The 24,247-nt window shown below is 39.2% G+C and overlaps 1 protein-coding gene across 1 annotated transcript in view; it reads right to left on the minus strand.

Moving 5' to 3' along the window:
• MAP7D2 (MAP7 domain containing 2) overlaps positions 1-15,857 on the minus strand; it is a 34,995-nt gene extending 19,138 nt beyond the window's left edge. The window contains exons 1-6 of the mRNA XM_019471419.1: positions 15,824-15,857; positions 15,549-15,626; positions 11,586-11,749; positions 5,335-5,449; positions 2,196-2,306; positions 766-888 (exon numbers count right to left, since the gene is read on the minus strand). Of these exons, the coding sequence (XP_019326964.1) occupies positions 766-888; positions 2,196-2,306; positions 5,335-5,449; positions 11,586-11,749; positions 15,549-15,626; positions 15,824-15,857 (625 nt within the window). The remainder of the gene's footprint in view (positions 1-765; positions 889-2,195; positions 2,307-5,334; positions 5,450-11,585; positions 11,750-15,548; positions 15,627-15,823) is intronic.
• Positions 15,858-24,247: the final 8,390 nt, after the last annotated feature.

Below are 24,247 nucleotides of genomic sequence, written 5' to 3' on the forward strand. Positions count from 1 at the left end.
ACTATGACCAGGTAGAGCTTTATAAGTAGGAACTACTCTGGAAGTCAGGCATGCCTAAGTATTAGCAGGACTGGAAACATTAGTTTTGTAGATGTTTGCAAAATAAGGGTTTTATTAGACTGCCATTTACAGATAGGAACAGTAACTATCAACCCTAATTTTTAGTTTCTTGAAGATCAATAATTTCTGGAACTGACACCTTCCTGTCAGTGGCTCTGTCTAAGTATCATTTTGTATCTGTACACACACACACATATATATATATCAAAATACACGTACAGTCACTCAGTTAAAGGCAAGAAGTAATTTAACAGCAAAGAACTGGAACCCTAGTAAAAATAATTAAGGCTCAAATGGTGCACTGGGATTTTTGTCCTACATACTATTTGGGTATGAAAGGGGATGACAATATATCAAACAAAGCCGCTGAGAGGTGTCACACACTGGTCCAAAAAACTATTTCTTAAATGAATATATTCAGTTTTCCATTGGCTTAGGTTTTAGTGATTTTGTCAATTCAATTTTTTGTTCTTTTTAAAGCTATGTTCTTTTTAAAAAAAGACATCCAGAACAAGACAGACAAGATGATGTGTTTTTTCAAGCCTTTAAATACACTGCTATCATGAACAACTTAGTTCATCGTTGATTTTGTACTATCATGTAAATTGTCATTTGGTTCATAATACTCCATTTCTTTCAGCAACTACTCAAATGCAACCAAAAACATACCTTAACGGTTTCAAAGTGAGCAATTCACATTTTTACCTGGATTACTGTACTGCTCAGAAAGCATTAATGTACTTCTGCTTCTGGCTAGAGATGACTGTGTGGGAGTCAGCAGTCGAGAAACAATAAAGTTTTCCATTGGACTAAGATGCATGCGGTGAGCTGAAGGATGGGAGCAAATAAAGTAAAATTTAAAATGCAAAGAAATAAAACAATGTTACATTAAAATAACTGAAACAAAATGATGAAATGATTAAGTGAAATGAAAAAAAAATCTTGAAGTTCTTGAGATTTAAAATATTTAAAGATAATTTTAATTACCTCTGAAAAAAAGGTTTCTAGTTTCTCCATAATTTTAAATTATTTTCCCACATGTACAATAAATATAGTAAGGTTAAGACCGTGCTGCATTTTGTTCTTACACAGAGGCATGTTCCCTTCTGCAAAATGGTTGCTTTCATGACTCAGCATGAAAAAGGTTTGCCTTTTTCCCCAGTAGAATAGGTGAAATGTTTGGTATAACAGCGCAGCTACTCACTAGTGTGCCAGCCATACCGGGACTGCATTTAAAATTTGCAGTCTCACCACATTATATAAGTCTTATTTATACAATATGCCTGCATTCTTTCGTACTCCATAAATATAAGCGTCAACCATATAAGAAAGGTATTTATAGATGTTCCTATTACACGCATAAACATAGAGCCACCTATCATAATAACCTCAAAGCTATTGATGAGTTTTCATTAAGCAATTCAGAAATGAAAGTAAATTTACCTTCTTTTCATTCTAGAAATAAGCCTTCATTGTCACTTATTTCAAATTTTTTTTTTGTTAGAGTTTAAAAAAAAGAGGGGAAAAAGGAAGAAAGACACACAGAACCAACCGAAAAAATCCAAAGGGTTCACAGTGGGGTAAACCCTTCAGTCCTCTCTGTAGTGTTTAGTAACCATTAATCTTGCAAGATGATCATCTTTTCCTGAGCCTCTGATGGATCAGGGTTTCAAATCAAATTAAAGGGCTCTACAACTCTGGTCACCAGATTGAAGTCTCCCAGGTGGCTCATGGGACGTACTTCTGCCCACGGCACAACCCATGTCTATTGTCGAGCCACATGTTTGGTTTGCTTGTTTTTCATTATTTGGCTAGAAGATCACAAGCTGTACACTTACGGGAAATTGCTGCAGCCGCAGCATGTGCTCACAATCCTGTTTGCTGGAGTATCAAAAATTGAAAAAGAATCAGTAAAAAAACCCCACAGCGTTCATTGCTGGCCTAGGCTCTCCAGCACGGCAGCACAGTCTTGGGACAGACAGGCTGCAGAACTATTTCATTGTATTAACTTACAACCCCTCAAATGTTTGAGTTCTTTTGAAGAACGGACATAAGCGAGTTACATAGCTATATGGACAAGAAGTGCTTTAAGCAGAAGGAGTTTATGCTGGTAGGAGACCAGCATATTCACTTGCCTCTGTCGGGGGAATGCGTTATTGCCGCTGTGGAGGAGGAGAGGCGCTTACTGATTGGCGATTCCATTTGCTTTGGCAGATTCATTGTAGAAGCTGAAAGTTTGTCACATGCTGCAGAGAGACGCATTGAAGATATTTGTATTCACATCACAGTGTTGATAAACTCCCAAAATTAACCTCGTGTTTGTACTCCTGGCCCTTGCCACTGATCATAGCACTGAATAAGGCATGAGGTAAGTTCTTTCTGACTGCTGGAGGACCAGCATTTTATAAGACGTGATTTGGGATGCAACTTTTCTGCTTGTGAATTCAACATTTCAGTTTTACAGTAGCCTATCTTTTATACTGCCACAGGCAAATAATTATATATCAGGTCTGAATGAGTGAAGCCATTCTGATACAAGATATTCAAATACCAGCACAAGCAGAAAGTTGCCTAAAGAAAATGAACTGCACATATGGCAACTCTGAACTCCTCCCCTCCATTCCCCCTCCCCTCTACTTTCAGTCTGGAAGAGCTGGGGTAGACCTCAGGTATTACTCTAATACAAAAATGAAATTACAAGAATCAACATTTGTGCATTTGCATGATGAGAACTGTTTTAATGACTGATCTGGCACCAGCCATTTAGCTTTATCTTTTTGCGTTAGAATTTTTTTTTTTTTTTTAAAGAAAAAAGCTTCTTGGTACTACCTCAAGTGGTTTCATTTTTGTTTCTGTTATTTCTTCCAAAATACTGTTTGACAAAGTCTGTTTGAACAAATATCTATTTCCTACCTTGCCATTTATTCAACAGAATGACAGAAAAATGTTATTCACATATTACTACAATGTACTACTATATGACGATCACTGCATGATGCTCAGAAGCTAAAGGTATAAATGCTTTGTCCCTTAAATTTGAATTTTCTTTCTTTCAAAACCAAAAATACTTTCAGCTAAAGACTTATATGTGGCCCTGATTCTGCAACCCTTAAGTTACTGCATCCCCTATTACATCCATTGAAACGTTGCCTCAGTGGGGTCTGCAACATTTGCCTCCATCTACTACAGTAAACAACACAATTCTCTACATTTGCGTTTTTAAAAAAGCAGGTACCATGCTGGTATGCTACAAAGCATCAGTTGCACATCCAAATCTCTCTGTACATTAACAGCAATTAGTACAAAAATTTGAATCTGTTTGCATAGAAATAATAGTTCTGTGAGAGCATGGGCAGGACATTTACTGTGCATTCTGCGGGAGTAATATTCAAGCCTAGCTCCTCCTTTGGGGGGAGAGAAGGAACCTAGTTCTTAAAAGCACAGGCTGCGTTACGTCTTCAAAATGCCAAGTACATCTGCAATCAAAATTAGAAATCCTGTATGCAATCCATTCTTAATTTTGGAGCACTCATCTACTTCACAGTCCCTTTATAATAAAAAAGTCCTTTTATAATAAAAAATAAAGTCCTTTTATAATAAAAATTAAAAAAAGATAACTGAAGAAAACAAAAGAAAACAAAATGCGATTGCCTAAACAACATCAACTACTTGAGTTTGTTACAAATGGCAGCTTGGCCAAAATCCACTTCAGGAGGCTGAAAATACAGCATTGGCTGTTTATACCAAATTTGCTTCTTTGTGAAATACTGCAGAAAAAGGCCCTTGAGATGGAAAAAGAGGACTGTTTTGATGAAACATGGTCTCCATAACACATTTTCTCTTACTGTGCAACTGAATTTTTTTTTTTTCAACACCACCTGCACCTGTGCATGTCCATTAGAACTGTCAAATATACGGGTAGTTTTATTTACACACACATACAAACACAGAGCACCCACAGAATTAACAGAGATGAGAATCTGAGCGGTAGAAGTCTACAGTTAGTGAGAAAACCATGAAATGCCTCTACTGTGCTGGAATGCGAGGCATGCACTGCTCCACCATGGCAAAATTAAAAGGAAATTAAAAAGACATTTGGTCCACATCGCTAAGGGTAATGCCGTAGAGTACCAGACTGAAATAATAAGAAAACAGTGGTTAGGAAGGACAAGATCAGTGGATGGATTACAGTGATTAGAACAGTTATAAACGAGACACGATGGTACTGTGATTCTCTGAAATACCATTGAAGGAATCAGCAGGAGCAGTAGAGGTCACAGGGTCTGGAGGAAGGGTGTTGGCAGCTAAACCTAGAACAGGGGGTGGGGTATTTTCTGATTCACCTACACAGCAGAGAAATCAGAGCAAAAAGAGGTGAAAAAAATTACTGAATAAGTTGGGGGAGCTGGAATTAAGCATAAACTGCATCACAAAGACAAACTGGTTTCTTTCTCGAAGTATAAAAGACTTCTTTTATTATCATATATATTCAATTTCCTGGCTTTTTTGGATGGCATACTGTGAAAACTATGATGTGAAACAGAGTTTGCCTTCTTAGAGTTATGTATTTTTACACACTGTTTAAAAGAGAGTAACTGTCATATTTCATCATCACCCAAACGTGGATATTTTTCCCCATAACATCAGTTTATTCAAGCCTGACAAATTTAAATAAATTATATGATTTAAAACAGAAAACATGCATCTTTTTGAAATATAAAAGCAGTACATGACTGATTATGTAACAAAAAGAATTTGTTCTGAAGCCAAATCAAAAAGAGCAGCAACAAAAAGTATGTGGGGGAAAAAAACAAACTATTTTAAACTGCACATGCTGCATAGTCATCTAGAAATTCCCGTCAGGTTTTTAGAAGTACCAAACAAAAAACAGATCATCTTTTGCAAGGCTTAGACAGCACTCAGTCCTTTGGCGAATATTAAATTTGCTAACTGTGTGCGTGAGAAGACAATGCGGGGGAAGAGAATAAGGGAGAGAGCGCATAAATTTTAATTTTAGCATTTAGCATCCTCCAAAACAGATTCTGGTTACTCTATTAAAATGGTCTGCATTCCTAAAGTTAGGAGTGACCTTTCTCCCCAGAAGGTATTAGAGAAAGGAAGCCTGGCAAGCAATTACAAAGCATTTATTCACGCCCCAAGGCAGTAGCTCCTACAGTACCACCCTAACTATAAAATGCATCATCCTTACCATCTCCACAACCTCATGCATTCTGCACTTCAAGATCTGCAATGCAGGCAGCCTGTTTCACTTACCGTCTCTCCCTCCTGAGCCTGCAGCCAGTGCTCCTCCCCACGACCATCGCTTCTGCTTCTGTTCCAGCTGCTGGCTGCGTTCAAGGGACCGACGCATCATGGCTTCTAAACGTTCCTGGTTATATTGGTACAAAACCAGAAAGCAAATCTGAATCAGTTCTTTGGGGGCTTTTTTTTCCTCCTTCTGAAACCATGCTAAAAATACACAGTTCTCCTGTTGCTCCACGCAAGATGATTACAGGATCTTGTTTGCAATAAAAGAAAAAGGACTGAATAAAGAAGGTTATCAGCATGCTACCTACCTCCAGATATGTGTATCCTTTGTCTGTAAGCCACTAAGGTCACTACAGAGGCCTAAGTAAATAACACAGGTTGCATCACTGCCTAGCATCTGCTCCTGCTGGTGAGGCTGCTGCTGTGCTCAGGACTTAATTTGTATAAGAATAATGCTCGACAAGCATTAACTCCTTCTTGTCTATGCAGACCTCGAGATTTTTTTTCCATCCCTTTCTGAGCACAGCTAAATTGCTGCAATGCCAGTGGCTCCTCCTAGCCACGCAGATAAATGATCATTTCAAACCCAAAGTAGGTTACTTCGCAGGATGCCCAATTTATTTATTTATTTTTACAAAAACTCCCTCCTTTCTTCCACTATGTTCTTTACAGTCTAGGCATTTAAGAGCTTCTGATTTCCACCCCCCCTGTGTGTTTTTTTTAGTGCATGCCCAGATCATGCTGTTCTGGGATTTATTTTTTTTTCCCCTCCACCCCCACGTTCTTCTCGATGGCTTGATGAGTTAGGATTTTCAGATGGGGAAGAACAAGGAGGAGATTTCTTTCCCTCCCCAAATCCTGCCCTACCTTTAACTTACAGCTACGTATGGTCGCCTTATTCCCTCTCCACTACCTCCTAACTCTCACTCAAAGACCTCCACTCAGTTTTGTTCCCACCTCCTCCCTCTGCTAGTTTCTCAGTGGTTTATTGTTGTGGCAATGATCTCTGCACCTTTTCTTTTCCTCCTTTCAAGCAGATAAAACCTGGTTCTTCCCCACCCAATGTTCCATAACCTACCACCCTCTTCCTTTCCTCCTCCCAACACCTCATTCACATCTGGCAACCTCTTCACCCTCACATTTCAGCAGCCCAACCCCTACTGTGAATGATGAGTCTACTCTTGCTGCCTCCAACTCCTGTCTCAATAGTTTTTAGCCCTTTGATCCTATTAGTATTTTCGGTCCTATTACTTACTGCCTTTGCTACGTCCTTCTGGTCTAGTACAAAACTCCTACTCTCTCCACTTCAAACTCTTGATCCTGCAGGCTTCTGTGATTACATCATAACCCCGTCGATTTCTATCAATCCCCTGCTCTGTCTCCAATATCTTTTGGTAGCTCAGATCAACTGCACGGAAAACCTCTCCTGTATCTCTTGCCCAGATTACCTTCTCTCACTGATTCATGACTTTGGTCTAGGTTTCCTATTCCCCTTCCCTGAGATATTTTACCACAAAATTTCAGTCTTTGTTCAAGCATATCTCCTTCAGTCTCTGCACTGATGTTGAGCCTGTTGTCTCTGATGGAGCTCCTTCAGCAGACCAGACCCTAACATCAGGCACCTCCAGTAACTACCAATGCCTGGAACTTTTATGTATGTACCTGTAAACTTTGTGTTACCTTCCTACTGTTACCTCTCCTACTTATCTGCAATATACTTTTGTCTCTTCCACGTCTTTGAAGAATTTCTTCTACTACCATGACTTCCAGTAATTTATTTCTGACCTCATTTTTTCCACCTCATCCAACCCTGCTACCAATTATCCATCAATTTCAACAGCATGCCACAACCTTTTGTCTTTAAGTTCTCTTCTCTTAATTTTATTACAAATCACTTGTACCATAGAGAATTCCATTATATTACCCTCTATACAAAGAGTGGAAAAAAAGGCAATTCTTGCATACCCTTTCTATCATTCTCAGCTCTCCTGTCCCTGTTACCTTTCGGCCAGGTGACCCATCCTGCTGTTACAATTTCTGCTGCCATCTCCAGGAAGACGATCTTTCGGTCACGTGTTTTGAGCTCTCACTTCAGTTTTGTCTCCCTTCTATGTCTTTAGCTCACGGTCTATCAGGTAATAGCATGCAAAGACCACTGAAAGCAGGCAGCTGCTTGCCCGCCCTCCCCCCCTTTTTTTCCCCCCTTCTGTCCAGTCCGTGTCATCAGTGTCCAGGCGGATGCTCTGCCTCTTTCCTCCTCCTTTTTCTCCGTACAGAGCAAACGCAAGCAGCATCACAAAGCACAAGCACAGCCTCTTCTGCAGCAGCACAGAGAAACCCCACAGTTTTGAATACCCTGTCACTTCTTGTCCGTACTTTGGGTGTGAAAAGAAAGCAATCTTCCAGTCTCTGGAATCCAAAGTCACTCCCTCTGATTTAGCTTGCTACAGTCTTTCTTTCTGCTCTTACTACTTGATGATGCAATGTTCACATTTAAAACCTGTGTGTGCTGGCTTTGCGTTTCAAGTTCACACTTTTTGCCTTTAACTTCCCACCTCCCAACATTAATTTAATTCTGTTTGAGTCCCTTTTCTGTACTTACTCTTTCTAAACCTCACCTCCTATTTCATCACCAGTTCTTCTATGCAGTCTGCTTTTCATTACTTTCTTTTACTATGCATTTTGCCCCAATATACCTTTCTACCCACACTCTTTACAAAGGAAAATGACCCTCCCATTTCTTTCTCATTAAAGCATACACTTTCTTTCCATATCTAATGAATATTGTTATACATTAATCAAAAAAGATAAGATGAAAGCAGGCAAGTTTCAATTTCAATTATCCGGGTGATTTATGGTTTGTGGGTTGGTTTTTTTTTTTTTAATGCTGCTTGGAGCAAGGACCAGCAATATTCTGTAGTTGGCAAACCACAGAATACACTTATACCACCTACTATGAAAGCGCTGCTTTAAGAATAAAACGCATGATGAAATAGATTAAAGAAATGAAATTATTTTTCATACACATTTGAAAGCCCATGCTACCTACAATCTGAGGTTGAAATCTTCAATTACGTGATGTGGAGAGGATCATTCATTTTCATTTGCAAAGAGCCTTTCATTAAAGCACTATAGAACATAATTATTAAACCTCATGAAACCCTGCAGATATAGCTTAGATAAAGAATATGAAGGCCATTTTTCACAAAGGAAGGATAGTTTTTTAAGAAACATTTTAAGTTAGCACAAAACTAAAAAGCCAAAAGAAAACAGTAAGACACAGTGAAGCGTAACATAAACAACTCATACATTAATAGTTTGGTCTGTGACGAAAACTAAACAAGACAAAGCATTCCTTCACCAGCAAACAACGCGCAAACCCCTTCCTGTCTATGTTATAGATGAAGTTCCTTCTTAAAAAACATACCAAACTATCCATGTGGCCCTCATTTGGGAACTCTAACAGCTATAGATAGAGGAAATAATCTCTGCACTAAAGATATAGTGAGCTTCCACAAAAAAACTATAATGTACAAGCTTTGCATGTAGGTTAAGTTAAGAATGAGTAAAACCATAAAGAGAGAGCCACCTACTGCTAGTATCTAAATTATACATGTTACTTTCCAAAATCCATAGTTATTCATCCAGGTTTTCCTCAGACTAAGCAACAGAACAAACATTTGCACTGATTTAAAAAAAAAAAACCAAAAAACCCAAACAAAGCCAAAAACCACAAACAAAAAACCCCAAAACACCAAACAAACCCAAAAACCAGTAGCGAGAATACAGGTAATTTGACTGAAGCACTTTCCTTTTCTCTATGTAAAAGATGACACAGATGTGAAAACAAGGAAAAAATTAATTTTACAAGTATTATGACTTAAAATAATTTGTGCAAACAATTTAAAATAATCTGCCTTATACCTACAATACAAACATCTAAAAGAGCCCCAAAAAATCTCTTCTTCTTCACTTTATATATTCATCAGCACTGTACGTAAGTAGCTCACTGTTTCCTGATATTATCAGTTGGCTTCATCTTTTGACTGGCTCTTCCACAAGCAACAAAAGAGCTCTGTTATTTTCTCTTTAAAGAATGCATTAAAAAGCAATACAGCGTTTTTAAATTTAACTACCCTTCTGAACAGAATTCATTTCTACTCTCAACCAATTACAGTTACGGGTGTGTAGAAAGGGAAAATTTATTAAGAGTGTGCGCATCAAAGAACAACATGGGGCAAATGAAGGCTCTGCCTTAAGGTACATGGGGAGCTGCAGCAGCAAGTAATGGCAAGGGGGGAGCAGAGGGCGGCTGGTGTTGTAATGGAGGACTAAACTCTTCTCCTCACGTCCACCGCACAGCAAATTGAGAGACTGCTTGCACAGCAATCTCAAACAGTTTGCAGCAAAATTTTTGTAGTACTTGTGCAACTGAATTCCACTCAGTATATGAATTGCCAAAAGCTGTTTGGAAAGCGGTTATTTTTTCCATATAATTCAAAAAGTAATTAACTTTGAATTATAATATAGTAAGTAATTAATACTATAACATCTTGAGAGTTTTTCACTCTCTTGTGTTTAAGTGCATATGTTTTACAAATGTAAAAAATAGCGCATGTGCACCAAAACAATCTCTCCAATGCTGCAGGATATTCTTTTCCATTTAGCAGTTGTTACATCAATCTTTCAAGTCTGAGTGCTGGATTAGATTTGATGCTGTCTACCAGTAGCAGTTCATTTAAACATTAGTATATTGGTAGGATCAGTACTAATTTTATCAATTTCCTTTTTAACAAAATCTGATGGTTCTATTAAAAATGGATCTTTGACTAGATGGATGTTATTGCTCTTATTTGCACTAGCATCCTTGACATGGCCCATACAAGTGATGTTCATATTGTCTTATGGAATACAAGAGCAGTAGAAGAACACAGCTTCTAGGGAGACTTCCCAATACCCTGTGTACAGCTAGACATTGTTTTTGCAAGGTATTTCCAAGTCACATGGAAGTTCAAGATAGGGAAAAAATTATTTTAACTGAACCAGGACTAGCTTTGCTTTTATCCAGTCCCAAAGCCGCTGGCTTCTTACTGTTAAAAGCAACTCTTCCATGGCTTCTGTTGAACAACATGCTTCTTTCCTCAAGGCTCAGGGACTGCTTTTATTAAAGGAAGTGGGCAGCTTTAAAAGTAATATGGAGAGAAGGGCGGTGCTACTGAAGACCTCTGAAGATAAGAAAGGTGCAGTCAATGTAGACAGGACAGTTTTCAGACACATTTATTCAGTTCCTGTCCGAGGAATTGGACACACTTCCACTGTGCTCTGCAACAAGCTCCAGCTGCCCCAGAAGAGAACTCTGCCAGAACACCTCCATTCCCATCACCACAGACTTTAAAACCACCATGCAAAGATATTTTGATCAAAAGATGGGGGGCAGAAAAAAAGGAAGGGTAATAAAAAGGCTCTAGAAGTCTGCAGGTATCTAGGAACAGGGAAATACCGGGTTTTGGCCTTTTTAAAAAAAACAAAAAAACCCAAAACAAACAACACTGCCCCCTTTTCCTAAAGTCATTAATTCTTTATCAGTTGCAGTAGCAGTGCTAGTGTTTTCTACAGAATGTCATTCGGAGACACACACACACTGCATTCAGAGATCTGCATCAGAAATTGGACTCACTAGAGCAAAAAAGAACCTTAAACGATCTCAACAGGCAGAGTAGAAGAGAGGAAGGGTATGAAGATGCTTCAAAAGATATAATTCTGTTCTGTGCTAGAATTTTAAACTAGTCTAGATTCTTCACTGCTTTCAGTAAGAATTTCTGATTTTATGTCACTGAGGAAAAATGAAACAACGTTTTCATAAACATTATTTCAGTTTCACGGACAGTAAACAAAACAGGAAGAAAAATCTTTCCCTTTTATGGAAACACTCATCTTTAAAAACTACCTTGTGGAAAGCTGGTGCTTTATTGTCTGACAGTCAGAGTCCCAGATATGTTAGCATAAGTAGATGACTATTCTGTGAGATCAGACAAAAATCAAGAGACAAAAAAAAGCTTTGGCAAGTGTTTTTGATGTACAAGCAGTAGTAGAGTACTTATAGCTGTGGTGATGTGCGTTTGCAGTTCCCGAAGTAATGCCCACATGTCTCTGGGCCAAAAAAGAGAGAGATCAGCATTTAACGCGTGTCAATATTCAGCTACGTTTAATGCCACCATACAGAGTCACTCTGCCGTACATCTCCCAGTGGACCTTACCTCCTCCTCCTTAAGCTTTTGTCTCCGTTTTTCTTCAACAGCTGCTCTCTTCTGCTCCTCTCTCTGCCTCTGTTCCTCCAGTCTTCTCCATCGCTCCTCCATTTGCTTTTCATATTGAAGTTTTGCTCTTCTCTCCTTCTCCAGAATCTGCTGTTCCCTAGCAGCTTAGGCAGAGAAAAAGGTGCATTTCACTTTATGCAAATGTTCTTCTGCTTTAAAATTATTTGATTAACATGACACAATAGTGTAAAACAACAAATACAAGTACACAGGGTTTTAGTCCACTAAAATCAAAAACATAGCACACAGAAGTGCTGGAATGATTACTAAATCTAAGTGATGTGCTCAATAAATAAATAGGGAAGCCCTTTGTACACAGGGTGAGTTTGTGCCCCTTACCTATGTAAAAACAGTGCACGGAATAGTTAACAAGTCTTTTTTGCTTATGTTTCAAATCCTTCTGTAGCTTAAAGCCAAATTAATTTTTCAGCCATAACCAATGTTCCCGGTAGGTTTTAAAGTGAATCAGTGAAACAATACATGTTGAAGCAAAAGCCCTCGGAATTTCTTTAAAACTGTGCTTCTCATTATGGGGCTGCCTTCAAAATAAATGCAGGAAAACAACATACGCTAAATATTCTATGAAGCTTTGAAAATACACCATTCTGTTCATAATTTGGTGCTACATCGTTATCCACTTCTGCCTCTTTGCATGACAAAAAAAAATTACTTCTGTTATTGAGGGTTTGCCCAGTTGTTTATTCCAACTAGAGTCATCGTCTTCTTGAGACATTAACTTGTTGTTACAGAAATTCAGACTGCAACATTACATATAGGACTGTTGCTTCAGGTTTACATAGGAGAACAAGTAGTAGAAGTTAACGTGACAAATCATGAGCAAAAATCCACTTCTCATGCAAGTGTATTCCATAAAAAGGCAGGAAAGAGGAATTCAGTAAGCATGCCTACATACACGCAAGCCTGTAATGTCACATACCAACACACATACAGCTGATATCAAAGAAGGAATATTCTCACAGTTGCCAGGCTAAGAACTTGAAAGTTAGGGAAAGCCAGAATTAACACTGTTTATATAAGACCTAGTCCTTCATCCTGCTCACCTATTCAGCCTCAGTCTGCTTTTTCAGTTCCTGTTTCCTTGTACAGCAAATTTTTGCCCTTCCAGCTCTCCCTCAGTATCTTCCCATCAGTCCTAGGCTCTTGCCCAGCCATCTCAATTCCCTCTTCTCAGATCAGCTTCCTCTCAGCTCCTGCCCCCAAGCTCTTTAACCACAGCCATGACCTTCAGTCCCTCTTAGCCCCACTCCACCCTCAAAAGCCCTTGGTTTAAAGCCAGAGTCCCTGCAACACCAGATCCTTTTCCAACAGTTGCATTTCTTTCCCTTGAATACTGGATCCTCCTAAAATACTTCTTCCTCATATCCAACCTGCTTTACAGAACACCTTCTACCTTATTCTTGTTAGAAATACAGTCGATGTTGTCTTTCCCTTTTGCCTTATGAGAATTCACTATTCCTCCCCACCCAGGATAGGGCAGCAGTATGAGAGGGGTGTCAGCGCTGCAGGCGAGCCTGGACTTGTACGCATGAAGAATCAGACTTGTCAACAGATAAAGAGTTACCTCAGAGACAGTGGAAGACAAGTGACCAGTTGCTAACTGTTAATGACTACTAGCCACATCAGGTAGAGCAGGTGAAAACAGCATGCTGGAGTTGATAAAAAACCAAAAATAAAGTGAGGTGTCCAGAGACTGTGCTAAGATTACCTTCTGAGTAAGTAGGTGAAACCTGGGACTGATTCTGGACAGAGAAGAAAACCATTCTGTCATCATGGACATACATACAATTCTTGTTCCTTAATTTAGGGATACTAAACCACTAATTAATGAGTTTTGGCTTTGGTGAAAAGGTTAGTCCATATTGCTGCAAAGTACCTACTGGCTGCATGAAGATCTGTCCTTCTGGGGAACTCGCTGCTTTTTTCTGAACTTCTAAAAGAAATTTGCCACAGAAACTGTGACCAAAACCCAGAGCTCCCCATTCTGGAAATGGTCTTAACCCTAATAAAGTATGTTTCCAGAAGGCATGTGTGATGTCTGGAGACAAGAACTGCAGCCAACACCTTCCAAATCCCCCGGGCCAACCACGCCCAGATTTTCCAGCTTTTAGTTTCCCTCTCATCTCTTCTGCTTTTTCACCCAAGTCCTTTTCAATCTACTCATCATGTCACTTTCTCGGGAACCAGCAAAGAAGGGATAATCAAGAGGACAGAAGAGAGAGTCTGGACTGAGTATACCTGGAAGAGATGTAAGCTACAACTCAGGCTGGTGCATGCCAGAACAAGAATTCATAAGAACAAAAAAACAAGAATTCATAAGAACAAGTCTTATGAGGAGCGGCTGAGGGAACTGGGGTTGTTTAGCCTGGAGAAAAGGAGGCTGAGGGGAGACCTCATCGCTCTCTACAACTACCCGAAAGGAGGTTGTAGCGAGGTGGGTGTTGGTCTCTTCTCCCAAGTAACTAGTGACAGGACGAGAGGAAATGGCCTCAAGTTGCGCCAGGGGAGGTTTAGATTGGATGTAAGGAAAAATTTCTTTACTGAAAGAGTGGTGAAACATTGGAACAGGCTGCCCAGGGAAGTGGTGGAGTCCCCATCCCTGGAAGTATTTAAAAGACGAGTAGATGAGGCACTTAGGGACATGGTTTAGTGGACATGGTGGTGTTGGGTTGACGGTTGGACTCGATGATCTTAGAGGTCTTTTCCAACCTCAATGATTCTATGATTCTATGCCCCATATAGACAGAACCTCTGGGGAGGTTAAGTACTAAACACCGGCAGATTTTCACAGGAACTACCAAAAGGAATCTGGCTCACCAAGCCCATGGTACTAAAAAATGTCAAGTCACTGTTCTCAAGCCTCAGCTTTTATCAAGAAGTTGTCAACAGTTTGTTTGTTTATTTATTGCAAGAAAAACAGTATTTTCCTATGATTCTTTTCACAGGTGTCCATACTGGTTTAGTTGACATTTCCTCAAAATATATGCCTAGCTTAAATTTTACAAAATCATAAAACATGGACAATTCCTTCTGATAGGTATTGTCAGGTAGCCTTAAGGAACAGTGCTACTGGCCTTTCTTGTTATTACAATGAGGAAAAGTGAAGTTAACTGTTTAACATTTTACATATATATACACGTGTGTATATATACATATGTATATATGTATGTATATATAGAAAGTCCAAAACAATGTTGAACAGTTAATTTCATTCATATATATACACACACACACAAAATTAACTGTGTATACACCCCCCCATATGTGCGTATATATATTTTTTTTTCTTTTTTTTCCCCATTTCCTCAACATTTCCCTGGAGGTATTAGTAGATTAAAAACAATTGACTATTTTAAAAACTCTGAAATCAATGCTTATGTTATTCAGGAAATCAATTAAAATAATTTTACTCATTCTCTTGAAAGATTAACCATTTTAAAACCTATGGAAAGGTATCTGCTTTATGCCATACTTAACAACTCCATGATATCTTTTAATATGGCTAAAACTTAATAGGCTAAAATTGAGGCTGTTTCACCAAATCATCCTACATATTATCCTGAGTATTATTCAAGGCTTATTTGGTATTTTTATGAATCAGAATCCTAACAGTCAATATCTTAAACATAAACCTATATTCAAAAGTACATGAATCAAAGAAGAAAGTCAACTTGTAACTATAGAATATTAAATACTCAAACGGAAATCAAAGACTACAGATTATTTTTTATAATTTAGCTTAAAAGTAGTAATATAAGTGAGAAAGACTAGGAACAGACTGAACCACAATGTTTAAAATTCAGAACAGAAAAAATGTCAAAAATGTCATAACTTAAGCCTATTAACACATATACATAAATAATACATACACCTCCTGAATCTTACCAAGGTATTTCTCCCTTTCTTCTCTTCTCTCCTTTGCCAGTCTTTGTCTTTCATCGGTTTTTAGAAATCCATCAATGGCTGAAGTCAGAGAGAGAGGGGAAAAAAAAGTGTTAGTAAAACTAAAGAAGCATCCAAAAGAACTAAAAAAGTCCACCAAAAATAAATCTTATCTACTGCATTTAACAACTCCAACAACAAAAATGACTTTACACTTGTATGCGGGCAGGTTAACAAGCTGGGATTTGGATACATCTTGAGCACAGTCTCCTACCTACTGCCGAGCTCCAAGCACAGTTCTTCAGTGTACATGCCTGACTCCTCTTCTCAGAGCAAACAAGCATGCTGTTAGTGTTTGTTTTAAAACGTAAGACTTTCTTGGGAAAAACCATAAGGATGCAATTAACATGTAGTCATCTTTGTTAATAACCTCATTTTAAAGTTTTTGGCTAAAAAAGAAAAAGGTAGTTCAGGAAAGCAGTAAAAGCAGTGTGCAGCTCTCGTCGTCTAATGCTATGTGGAGTCCCAGCCTTCATATTTATGTCTTGACACAGCCCCACAGCTTCCCTGCCCACAGGAAACCACTAGCACCAGCTCATTTCAACAACTAGCAATTAGCACTGGATGAGGCTACGGAGGCAGCAGCCCTCCTGCCCTCTTTTCCAGGTAGGAAACACTTTGTTTCCTCCTCAAGTTGGTACCTAAAAGCAGGTTACTTGTTTGGGAGGAGCTTGCCTAAGGATGTTTTGTACCTGGATCCAGACACCCCAGTTCTTTGTACAGCATTAGCCACTGAAAAGCCCAATTTAAGAAGGCAGGCAGGCAGGCAGAGCGTGACGCACAAAGTGCCTCAGGGTCAGCTGCCTGCGTCCTGGAATGAGCAGCCTGACAGACCTTAGATGGACCTTCTGCAATACCATGGGTAAGCTCACCAGCTAGTGACTTGATAGACCAGCTAGAGGACGGTATCCTTGGAGGTACCACTGGAGGCTGACAGGGCCTCCAGTGCCGTCCTTTCTCTCCTTGTTTTCAGGATCTCCTGGGGTCTTAGCAGGGCTGCAGTGCAAACAGGCATGGTGTTTCACAGCACAGTTTACATCCTTTGCAATCATTATTTGGGCTCCCTACGGAGTTACTGAATTATAATTAAGTGCCCTTCCCTTTTGGTCTAAGAACTGCAGTTGTTAATTTTATCAGATAAATACGAGTGGACTGTAACCCTGACTCTCTTCCTGAAAAGTCACACTTGCAGGCTCCCCTCCGAGGCCATCCTCTCTGTGGGAGCAAAGATTTTGCATCCCAAGTGCCTTTCTGTAAAATGCACGGTTCTGTAGGAAGGCTGAAAACCAGCCTCGGTGGTCCCTTGTGACTGGTGAAAAACACAGGTCTCAGCTGTCCCCCATTAGAGTAACAGCTTGCTTTTTCCCCAAGCAGCACCTTCAAACACCATCTCTAATCCTCCTCTGCACACACAGATGGTGACTACCTGATAGCAGCCAGGCCTCTGGAAAATCGTGATTATAGCTCTCAGTTGGTTAACTACAACTAGAATCTGTGGGTCAAATAAATATTTATTTATTACTGAAGACTCATCCCACTTCCATACTAGTCCACTTGTTTGTTTGCTTGGCTGCTATTTATTGTCAGGTTTCACAAGCAGGGAAGAGAGGAGGCAGCTCAGTAAAGCAACCATGGCGAAGATTTGCAACTACTTTGAAGGGGCCTGCAATAAGTAGCCAAGAAAGGGAATCCTGTTGTCAGAGTAGTTAAATTACAGCTCCAATGGAAAGTTTCTCAGCGATTTGACAGTCAAAACAACTTGAAACCTAAAATTTAGGCTAGAAGCAGCAGAGGAGGTGAAATCAAGACTGTATCAATGAGCTTGGGAAGAAGTGCAGGCTGGAGAAAGGGAAAGAGGCAAGCAGAGGCAGGAGCTAAGGTCTTTTGTGGCAAGGGATATAACTCAGATGGAGAGGTGGAACCTGAAGTATGGAAACCAGGATGGGGATAAGCTGGGGAGAAGAACAGCAAGACAGTCCATGCCCATGAATTACATTCACAAAAATCTTGTGCTCACTCTCGTCACTCTCCTGCTTTCAGCATCTATCTGTGAAACCCACTGGCAAAAATATGTCCCATTATGCTTGTCAGTAAAACTACAGCAGACTTATCTCTACCTCGATTGCTTCATGAATACAACTGGCAGAAGTGGATCCAAAAGCTCCGGCCTTGCTCACAACTGCCACAGCTATCCAAAGTTGATGCACAATTCTTCAGGTTGGCTTTCTCAAGACTTTGGGTGTCTCAACGCCACCCAGGTAATATTAAAAGAAGATCAAGGCTGTAATGCCAGATACTTAAGAAATGAGGAAGTATCAGAATTGAAGCAGTCTGCACGATCCTTATTTTGCCTCCTTTTACATGTTATGCACTTTTTCCTTTTAGGCCCTTTCACTTATTCAGTGCATAGGATGAACCTTCTGAAGAGGTGAACCAAGTTCAAAGTGATTAGTGCTTCTTGCTTCATTTCTTTTTGAAACTGGAAAGTCGACAGAACTATAATCTGAATTCTGTTGTGGAGAACAGCACTCCAGACTTGGCTACGTCACAGGTGCAACAACAAATACATGGAGTTGCTGCTCATTACACGTGCAACACACCAATGTGCAAAAAAAACTGCGTGGAGGAAAATAGTACACAATCTAGTAAGTACAGGCATTGAATGCATATGCATGCAGCAAGGGTAGCATTAAAATAGCACAGGCATCCTCAGTACTAGCATTTCTTAACTCAAGTACTTGACTTCACAAATCAGCATGCCTGCCAAAACCCAGAAATTTGCTTGCCTTCAGAAAGTAAATATAGCTTTGAAGGACAGAATAACTATTCCCTGGGTAATAACTTGTACCTTGGGATGATTTTTTTAAGACCAAAATTAGTGTATTTACTACACATTTTCATATAATACACAGTTACCTGTGGTGAGAAATCTGATTAATGACAGGAATTCAAATTCTGTTTGGTAAAACAGACTGCAGACAGCAAGCTAGCACAGGTAACCCTACCACAGCATAACGCCATCTCTGTTTCATAACACGAACCGCCAGCAGAGGGCAGAATAAGGTTGGAATGAAAAAGAAAACCCCACGGCAAAAAAGCTTTCACTGTGATAAGTGACCTCAGGTTAATATTCTGTATACTCAGCTTTATCCTGAGCCTTCCTCACATTTACAGCTAAGCCTCTGATCCCTCAGTTAAAAAGGCGTGTAGCAGCAAACAACATGTTTTAAGAGTCAGGACGTAAACGCAGGCCGGTTGTGCCTTCTGCCAACCAGAGTAACGAATACAAAGAGACACTGGCAGAAAATTATCTAATAACCCTTTATTCCCAGACTTGCAGAAGAATAAGGAAACTGCCCAAGTAACGACATCAAAGATTTTACTGTAAGGAAGCACGCACGTGCGCGCACACACACACAAATTGCTGCTACTTCTACTCCATCTCCCAGCCTCCCCAAAAGCCCCTTTTTCCAGAGAGTCCCCACTTTCAGAGGCAGGCATCTAACCGCTAATTCCTTGAGATTGTGCCTCATTTTTTGAGTGAAGAGGGCCAGCTGCTCCTCTGGGACTTTGTTACAAAAGCATTTCTAAAGAAAAAGATGATAACTTAAAACCGGTTAAAATGTCAGCAGTAGTCCTGCAGCAGTAATATACCAGCTAATGCTGCAGGACTCTTTCAATACTTTAATGTTACTTTGAAATAAATATACACAGAAGTAAAAACTGACATGTTAATTGCTGCTTCAACCCTTTTTGATGGGCAACGTAAACCTATTCAGACTGATGTAACAGTGCCAGAACATGTCCACGCACACTCTGCTCTGCTCCACATACTGCTTGTGTAAGCCTCTTGGTGGTTGCCCAGACAGAGAGGAAGGTTGTCATGTCCCAACGAGACACAAGGCAAGCTCTGTCTTTTGAAATCCGTATCCTATTTCTGGTTGAGAAAACAAGTACTCAAGCAGGACAATCAGGTTACTGGAAGCTGAGGGTACATCTCAGAAGGACCAACCAGCTGCTTGGACACCTCCTCTCCTGAAATTTGCACCTGAGTAACTGCCAGCAGGTAGGGCATCCATTCATTTTTTTTTTTTTTCCTACTTTGTTATTGAACCCACATACACTTCTGTCCTCTATAATAACCCATGGTATTTGGTTTCACAATGTATTTATATATAGCAGATATCTACGTAACAGTGTTCAACATACCTAGACCTTTGGCTGTCCTACATGACCATGTTCAACACATTTAGACCTTTGCCCACTCTACACGACACTGTCCAACATCTTTAGACCTTTGCCACTGTACGTGTCATCTACACTGACGTTGCTGCATTGGTGAAATTCCCGGTTTGGATGCAGTTCTGCCAATGGGTGGCCTTGCGACAGATGTGGCGAGGTGCTCTACAAAGCACACCAGACCAGACAGAGATGCCACTGCACTTACACCCACCATTCTGCTGGCAAACTCCATTGTTTCAAATAGTATAATCTCAATCTATAAAATCAAGGTTTTGCTCCCTGAAAACCTGCTCTCTCTCCCTTGAGACTGTTCTTAAAGAACAGACTTTTCCACCTGCCACTGCTTTCCTCTGGGTACTACTGAATGAAGAAATGTTATATTCTTCAAGTTTTCAGTGACTGACTATACTCTGAGGGGAAAAAAAGGTATAAAAGCGCATGTGACTGGACCTGGATGACAGCCTCTATTGGCAAAAGGCACTTTTTCTAAATTTTAGTTATGGAAAGCCTCTCAGCAGTACACAAGTAGTCAAAACAAACACCACAAGGGCTTTGCAAGTATGTTCAATAAGATTTGGTGGATCGTCCTCTTTTTTAATAATTGTCTTTTTAAAAGTTTCCTTTAATTAAAAAAAAAGCTGTTTGTTGTATTGCACTCAAAGATCTAAATACAAAGAATCAGAATTTTTCCAGTTTCAGCTACTTAATTTTATTTTTATGTTTGTCAGGCTGGACTTCAAATATAACCAGAAAAGAAAAAAAGAGACATTTTCCATTATGTCTAATTAAAATATCAGGATGGGTATCTGTTGTTATAAAGATGTTAAGTAGATGAAGTCATTAAAGGCAAACTCAGTTGCCAAACACAGTGACATTTCAGACACCCCAGGCTAACTGTCTGAGAGGTGGCCTGGCAGATAGGACAGAGAAGCTGTCAAGGACCTGCATGCTCTGGTTAAACAGCTAGGACAAAGTGTCACTAGGTACCTACCTTATGTTCCTGATCCCCACCCTGAATCTTCAAATTATTCGTTTGAATCAAGACCTTCAGCTGTACACCATACTTACACAAAGATTACAGTAGCAAAACATATCCTACTGGTATGTTTATTTAAGTTTAAGGTGAAATCACTCCAAAATGCCGGCCAAATAACTTGAAAATGATACATAAAGTATATATAGGTCATTTGGTGATCACGTATGATAACAAAAATATCTTAATTGCTGCATAGGGAGGAAAAACTTGCTAAAATATAAAAGCCAGATCTTTTCAATTCTGCATGAGCCCACAGACACCTAATCAGCTCCACAGGATTGCTTGCTTTATGTATAAACAGTGCGTGCAGCCCTAACAGTGCCCCATGGAGACTCCAGTATCAGTAAGACACAGCAGATGCATCTCAAGATCACTGGGGGAACTGATAAGATACATTAGCAGAATGTTTTTAGTTATGAAAACACCAGATAAATAATAACACTAGATTAATAATTTAGTTTACTGAACAGGTCCCTGCTAGACAGCCCACCACATGGTAAACACATACAAAGCAGCAGCACTATGTCAGTGTGTGTTCTACCTTGCTGCTTTATTCATGTGCTTCTGTAATCTGTCAGGCAGAAAGGAGTCTGGAGGCTTAACCAGAGCTTGCCAGTGTCTTTCCCAGATTTAACACACTCGAACATTTATAGCTGTATTTTTCAAACTACACCAGATCCCAGACCCATTTGGAACCTATAGGTAAGATCTTCCTCCCCTTCTAGCCTGTCCCTTCAGCTTCTTACTGCAGGTAATTATAAAAATTGCCCAAAAGGGAGATGAATTGTGGAGATTCAGCCATAACTTAACCATGGTGTGGTTTTTTTTAACTTCAGTTTCTTCAGAATAAACCCTGCATCACTCATGTTTATGAAGACAGAAATTTAAATATATAATTCCTAAGTTCAGCAGTTTCTTTAAAAACTCTGTATTCCTACCTTTGTCAATACAGATCCCAACTAACCTTTCAACCTTACCACAATTGAAAAATTTTGTCTTCAAAAAGAAAATTCTGTATATATGTGAATGCATAATATGCATGAAGAGGACTTTTATTCAAGTAGATATAAAAATTTTAATCTTAAACTTGTGTTCTGTAATCTTCTACTGTTCATGAATAGTAGTTTTAATACCAGATACTGATATACTTGAACACACAAATTCCATTTCATAACTATTTTTGTATTTATTGTATGACTGCAGCTAACTTGAAAACATCTTCAGTAACTTCACATGAAGCTTAAATGAAGAACTATTCTCAAGCACTTCTAGAAGTAGTGTTACTTCTCTGAAAAGTTCATCTTTGTAGCGTACATGCAAATACACACGTGCTGAATTAACTATTAAATGGTGGATGTGTACATCAGATATTAGTACATCAGGTATTATATACTGCAGAATAAAGCCTGGGCAAAGACACTGACAGATAGTAAACAGGGATAAAGGACAGACCTGCCTCTCCATCCTACTCCAGGGGAGTATATTACACTCCCTTTCTCTACACTAATAACACTTTCCAAGACTCTTGATTCACAAGGGGGAGAGAGAAAGGAGACAAAAAAGAAGGGCATTTCCTTTTGCTTATTACACATCTTTCATCCAGCAATTAGTTACCAGTGAGATTATTCCCTCTGCTAGAAGACAAACGGGCAACTATTGTTAATGGCCTCATAAAATTTTAATACAACATAAAATGTTCATACATGTAAACATTATGTCCAGAGCCTTAGCTAACAGTTCTTGAGTGCTCTAATGCTAGCTTCAAAGTAGCTACTGCTCTAGTAGCCATCGATCAAAGTAGGCACAGCTCTAGCGCTGGCTCCAAAGCAACCTGGTAGGTGGGGACCTGACCAGACATTCATGCCACTCCTGCTCTCATGCAAGTCTCAAGAATTTAATCTTTTTCAGAATATCAGCAGAAGCAGAATTTAGCATCAAGATGTTTCTACAAAATGTCAAGAGTTGACTAAAAATTCTGAAATTTGCAACATTAGATGAAAGGAGAAGTAGCAAAAAAATAGAGGCCTGAAGATTCTCATTTATTTATAGTTGTTGTTACCAAAATGTCTAGTCATTTTCCTAATTGCAACTGATTTGAGTTACACATTTGCAGTATGAGCTAAGTTTATAGACAATTTCAGAGATGTTTTATTAAAAAAAGGATATTGTACAACCTCAGAATCACAACTATGAATGATTTTTAAGACTTATCCTTTAAAATAGTCTAAGCAGGGCTTTTTGGGGGGCTTGGGTTTTTTGCAGGGGTTGAGGAGATTTTGGGAGTTGGGGTTTGTCTTTTTTTTTGTTTGGTTGGTTTGTCGCCCCCCCCCAGCTTGCTTTAAAAAAAATACTTTTTCTAGTAAACGTAGACATTCTCAGTGTAAGAGATAATCAAATTTGAAGATGCACTTATTAACATGTAGGAAAATTACTGTTTTTAAATTTGATCTGGCCACAACTTTAATTATATTATCAGAAAAAGCCCTCAAGAATATTAACCAAAAAAACCAACATAGCCCTTTCCCACTTCAGATACCTAACTACACAAGGTTTATAATGAGGAGTAGAACAGGAGAAGAGTGTCATACAAAAGGAATTCATGCATTCATGACACTACCTCGATAACAGATTCATCCTACACACAGTGTGCAAGGAAAGCCATCCTTTTCAAACCTGCTCCCTGAGCAAGTAAATAATCTTAAAATTCTGTGCACAATCACAAGCTACTTTCAGCACACCTGATGAATGTGGGGGTGGGAATCAAATCAGCAACTTTCTGGAAGGAAAAACTATGCATTCTGGAATGGATAAAAAAAAGGAATAAACAAAAAAAATACTGCTTCTAACTCACAATTAACACTTTGAAACTAAATGGAAGTAGGGTTCACCAAAGAATAATTGCTGGCACAATTTGGAAATTATATACTGAAACAACAAGCAAACCCCCAAACCATAAACATTACAAATGAAACAATTTTTTTTTCCAGTACAGAAACTTTTTCTTCTTTTGTTCACTCACTGCATCTCTCCTGAATTAGCAATTGTCCCAACATGTATTTAGGATTTATGCATTTATAACTTGCACAGACTAGTTTCACTGACTTCAGCAGAACTACTTTGTTAAAACAGAAAAGATGGAAATATCTTGTTAGAACAGGAAGCCTTTGCATGCCCCACCTGAGTCTGAAGAGACATCCTATCACTCACGTACTATCATAATAAGTGGAAAACCCATTTGTTGGAAGGAGAGTATTTATATAAATACTGTAAATACTGCTTGCCCAGTTTACTTGACCTTATGACCTTTGCAAGAAAAAGCCTCACTGTAAGACAGTAAGCCTCGAGTCTCAGTTATTTTGCCCAA

The sequence above is a fragment of the Aptenodytes forsteri genome, unplaced genomic scaffold, assembly GCF_000699145.1.
Source record: "Aptenodytes forsteri isolate BGI_AS27 unplaced genomic scaffold, ASM69914v1 Scaffold273, whole genome shotgun sequence".
Classification (NCBI taxonomy): Eukaryota; Metazoa; Chordata; class Aves; order Sphenisciformes; family Spheniscidae; genus Aptenodytes; species Aptenodytes forsteri.